This window comes from Pundamilia nyererei, unplaced genomic scaffold, assembly GCF_000239375.1.
Source record: "Pundamilia nyererei isolate P.nyererei 1_Seehausen unplaced genomic scaffold, PunNye1.0 scaffold00659, whole genome shotgun sequence".
Taxonomy (NCBI): Eukaryota; Metazoa; Chordata; class Actinopteri; order Cichliformes; family Cichlidae; genus Pundamilia; species Pundamilia nyererei.
Window position 1 is genome coordinate 7,800 of NW_005188060.1, and position 3,709 is coordinate 11,508.

The window sequence follows — 3,709 nt, forward strand, 5'->3', positions numbered from 1 at the left end:
GCTGCTGCCCCCGCGACCCGGCCTCGGATAAAGCGGATGAAGATGGATGGATGGATGGATGGATGGATGGATGGATGGATGAATGTAGTGTAAAGCGTTTTGGGGTCCTTAGGGACTGAGTAAAGTGCTATACAAATACAGGCCATTTACCATTCACACCCTTTCACATCTGGGATAGGGTCATAGGCCAGCAACCCTGGTAAAGATAACAGGATGGATGGAGTGGAAGTTATTATAAATCCATTAACATTTTGTTAACCAGACTCTAGACTTTGTTGAACACTCCAAAGAAATAACTCTTTAAATTAACTTAAAATAATCATGGAAAGGATTTCCACATTAATAAATGGCTTTCTATTACAATTAAGCATTTTTGTTGCACTAACGTAATTTGTATGGGTTGGATCAAGTTGGACTCAACTGTAGTAAAACAGTTGATTCATCATTAATTAATCAAGTTATTCCAACTCAAGTACATTAAGTTGGAATAACAGAATTGCATAATGCTAAAATAACACAATTTAATTACAGGGAAATTCTTTCCATGATTTTTTTTATGTTCATTCAAAGAGTCATTTTTTTGAGTTTATGTTGTGTTTGGTTTGGAGTTTTGTGCATTATGGCCATACATCTTTGCTTTGGTCACATTGTTCCATAAGTTTTTGGTTTGTTTAGCTGCAACTACTACGTACTACTGTGTTCTTGAAAACAGTCTTAAATATTTTCCACATGTGAATAATGTTTCTCACTCTAGAATGATGTACATTAAATTGTTTGGAAAGGGCCTAAAATCACTTTGCAAGTTTATGAGCAGAAAGTCTGAAGTCGATGCTAATGTTTTTCCTCCTCAGCATTGTGTTAACACACACATGAAGAATGCTCATGACCAGCAAACTGCCAAACCCGTTGCTTTTATAGAGGTGCTCTTACCTGCTGATGATCAAGTCAGTCAAGCACATTTGATTATCAGCAAATGGCTGCTACTTGTCTTCTGAGTTCCTGGGGAAGTGTAAGGGTGTATTTATGAGATCTCGGCACTGAAGTTGGTAAACATTTTGCTGGCAATGCCTCAGTGGATTTTGGCCACAACCTTTTGAAATCCTTTTACATGGTCTTTAATACCGAACCTGACCTGTGAGCTAAAAGGAAAAGAATATGTGTTTTGTTTTTTTCACTTGCTATGTTTCCAAATAGGACAAATGGTGTACGCTTGGGTGACAGTTTTGACTTTGTTCCCTGTCATCACTGAGCCATGTTTTACAGTTTTTATTGTTTAGTTGTTTTTTTTTGTGAAAAATTAGAAGGTACTGAAAGATTATTAAAGTGAGTTAGAATTACCTTTCAATAACTATGTATTCTTAACTTACAGTGGAGGAAGAGAAGCAGAGCTCAGACTGTCTGAGAATTGTGCTGATCGGAAAGACCGGCAGTGGAAAGAGCTCCTCAGGAAACACCATTCTAGGAAGAAAAGAGTTCAAAACTGGCGCAAGCCAGACATCTGTTACCAAATGTTGTCAGAAAGCAGAGGGTGACGTGGACGGTCGTCCTGTTGTCGTGCTCGACACTCCTGGACTCTTTGACTCGACTTTGTCACATGAAGAGGTCTGTGAGGAGATGAGTAAGTGCATCAGTCTTCTGGCTCCAGGACCACATGTCTTCCTGTTGGTGTTGCAGATTGGCCGACTAACACCAGAGGAGAAGGAGACTCTGAAGCTGATCAAGAAAGTCTTTGGGAAAAATTCAGAGAAATTCACCATCATTCTTTTCACAGGAGGAGATACACTCGAACATCATGAACAGTCTATTGAAGACTACATTAAACATGCATGTGAGGATTCCTTTAAAAATCTAATCACTCACTGTGAAGCAAGATACCATGTGTTCAAAAACCATGAGAAAAAAAACCACACACAAGTCAGTGAGCTGATAAAAAAGATTGAAACCATGCTGAACAAAAATGGAGGAAAATGCTTCACCAATGAGATGCTGCAAGAAGCTGAAGCAGCAATAAAGAAACAAATGGAGAAGCTGCTGAAAGAGAAGGAAGAAGAGATGAAGAGACAGAAGGAGGAACTCGAAAGAAAACACCAGGAAGAAATGAAATCAATGAAAGCAATAATGGAAAAGCAAAGAGAAGAAAATGAACAAAGAGATGAGCAACTCAGACAGTTACAGAACAGCATCCACATTCAGTCTGAAGAGAGAAAGAAAGAACTAGAAACTAGAAAGAAAGAGAGAGAAACAGAAGAACTTAAAAGACGAGGATGGGAACAAAAAATTCAAGAACTGGAGGAAAAACTACAATCACAGTCAGAATCAAAGGAAATGATTAACAGCGAGCTTGAACAGTACAAAGAAAATATAAGAGAGCAGGATCAACTGAAAGAAAAACAAAACCAAGATGATGAACAGAAAGCGCAGAAACTCAGGAAGCTCCAAGAAGAATACAACCAAGAAAAAGACAAATATGAACGTGAAAAAGAAAAAGAGGATGAAATCAAAATAGAACAAGAAGAGAAACTAAAAGAGTTGGAGGAAAACTATAAGAAAGAAATTGAAAGCATGCAGGAAGACATGGAGAAGTTTAAAGAAGAGGCCAGACAAACAGCTGAAGAGTTCAACGAATTCAGAGAAAAAAATGAAGCTGTGATAGAAAAACTCATGGAGGAGGTGACGGATCTAAAGGAGCAACATCAGAAAGACCTGCTGGGAAAAATGGAGGAATATGAAAGATTAAAGGATCTGTCAGACTACAAAGAAAGTCTGAAGCAGGAAATAGATGTTCTGCAGGGTAAACATAAATCAGAAATGGCTGATTTAGTCCTGATGCTCCTGAGTCAAAAGCAGGAAAACAAGAAAAAAATTACAAGTATGCAGGAATCACACAGAAAAGAGGAAGAGAAGCTTAAAAAGGATCTTTCAAATGAGAAAAAGGAAGAAGAGAAGGAAGCAATTGGCAAACTAAAGAAGAAACAAAGAGAAAAAATGAAAGGATTCAGGAAACAGCTTTTGACCCAAAACAAAGACGACTGGGAGACAGAAAGGAGAAAGCTGTCCATCCAACATGAAAAAGAAATTTGTGATTTGAAGCAAACTCTTTTAACAAAGCAGCAACAAAATAAAAAGGAAAAATTGGGTAAACTAAAAGAAGAACACGAGCAAAAACTGGACAATTTCAAACAAAAGCTTCTGAAAGAAAATGAAAAAAATGAGAAAGAACAACTTGATGAGCTGCAGAAGAAACAGGAAAAAGAAATTAATGAACTAAAACAGAAACTCGGGACCCAAGATGACGACAGTACCAGGAAGGAACTGGAAGAAATGCAGAAAAAACACGAAACAGAAATTAATGCGCTGAAAGAAAAACTTCTGACTACAGACAAGAAACAGCCCTGCTTTGTCTCATGAGCAAAACTGCAGACATCAAGAGAGACATTCATGTCCTTTATCCTTCTAAGTCTTTCTTTTTGCTATTTGGGCTGATTGGGACCTGATGAATGTATATATAAAAAAAAAAGAATAACAAGATATTTTTTTTATACCTGATTTTTGTTTCTGAGAAAAATGAGATCCACATATGAGGACATTCGCTTTACATTTCCATAGAACAGTGGCAGTGTGTCCTCGTAAGTGGACATCAGGCCCTTGTAGAGCAAAATGTAGTATTTTGGTCTAAATAACCTCAGAGGTGTGAGCATCACAGCAGATG

At 37.7% G+C, this 3,709-nt stretch overlaps 2 protein-coding genes across 2 annotated transcripts in view; both read left to right on the top strand.

Moving 5' to 3' along the window:
* The window catches only part of LOC102203146 (GTPase IMAP family member 8-like), a gene marked incomplete at its 3' end in the record, with an annotated part of 6,188 nt that extends 3,980 nt beyond the window's left edge, over window positions 1-2,208 (top strand). The window contains exon 2 of the mRNA XM_013907961.1: window positions 1,370-2,208. Coding sequence (XP_013763415.1) covers window positions 1,370-2,208 — 839 coding nt within the window. The remainder of the gene's footprint in view (window positions 1-1,369) is intronic.
* A 108-nt stretch (window positions 2,209-2,316) lies between these two features.
* Window positions 2,317-3,408, top strand: LOC102203432 (putative golgin subfamily A member 6-like protein 6). The gene has a single exon (XM_005754789.2). It carries the CDS (start codon window positions 2,326-2,328, stop codon window positions 3,406-3,408), a length of 1,083 nt encoding a protein of 360 aa, XP_005754846.1. The 5' UTR covers window positions 2,317-2,325.
* Window positions 3,409-3,709: the final 301 nt, after the last annotated feature.

Coding starts and splice junctions, on each gene's coding strand:
- LOC102203432 (XM_005754789.2), top strand. CDS start 2,326: ATGATTAACAGCGAGCTTGAACAGTACAAAGAAAATATAAGAGAGCAG.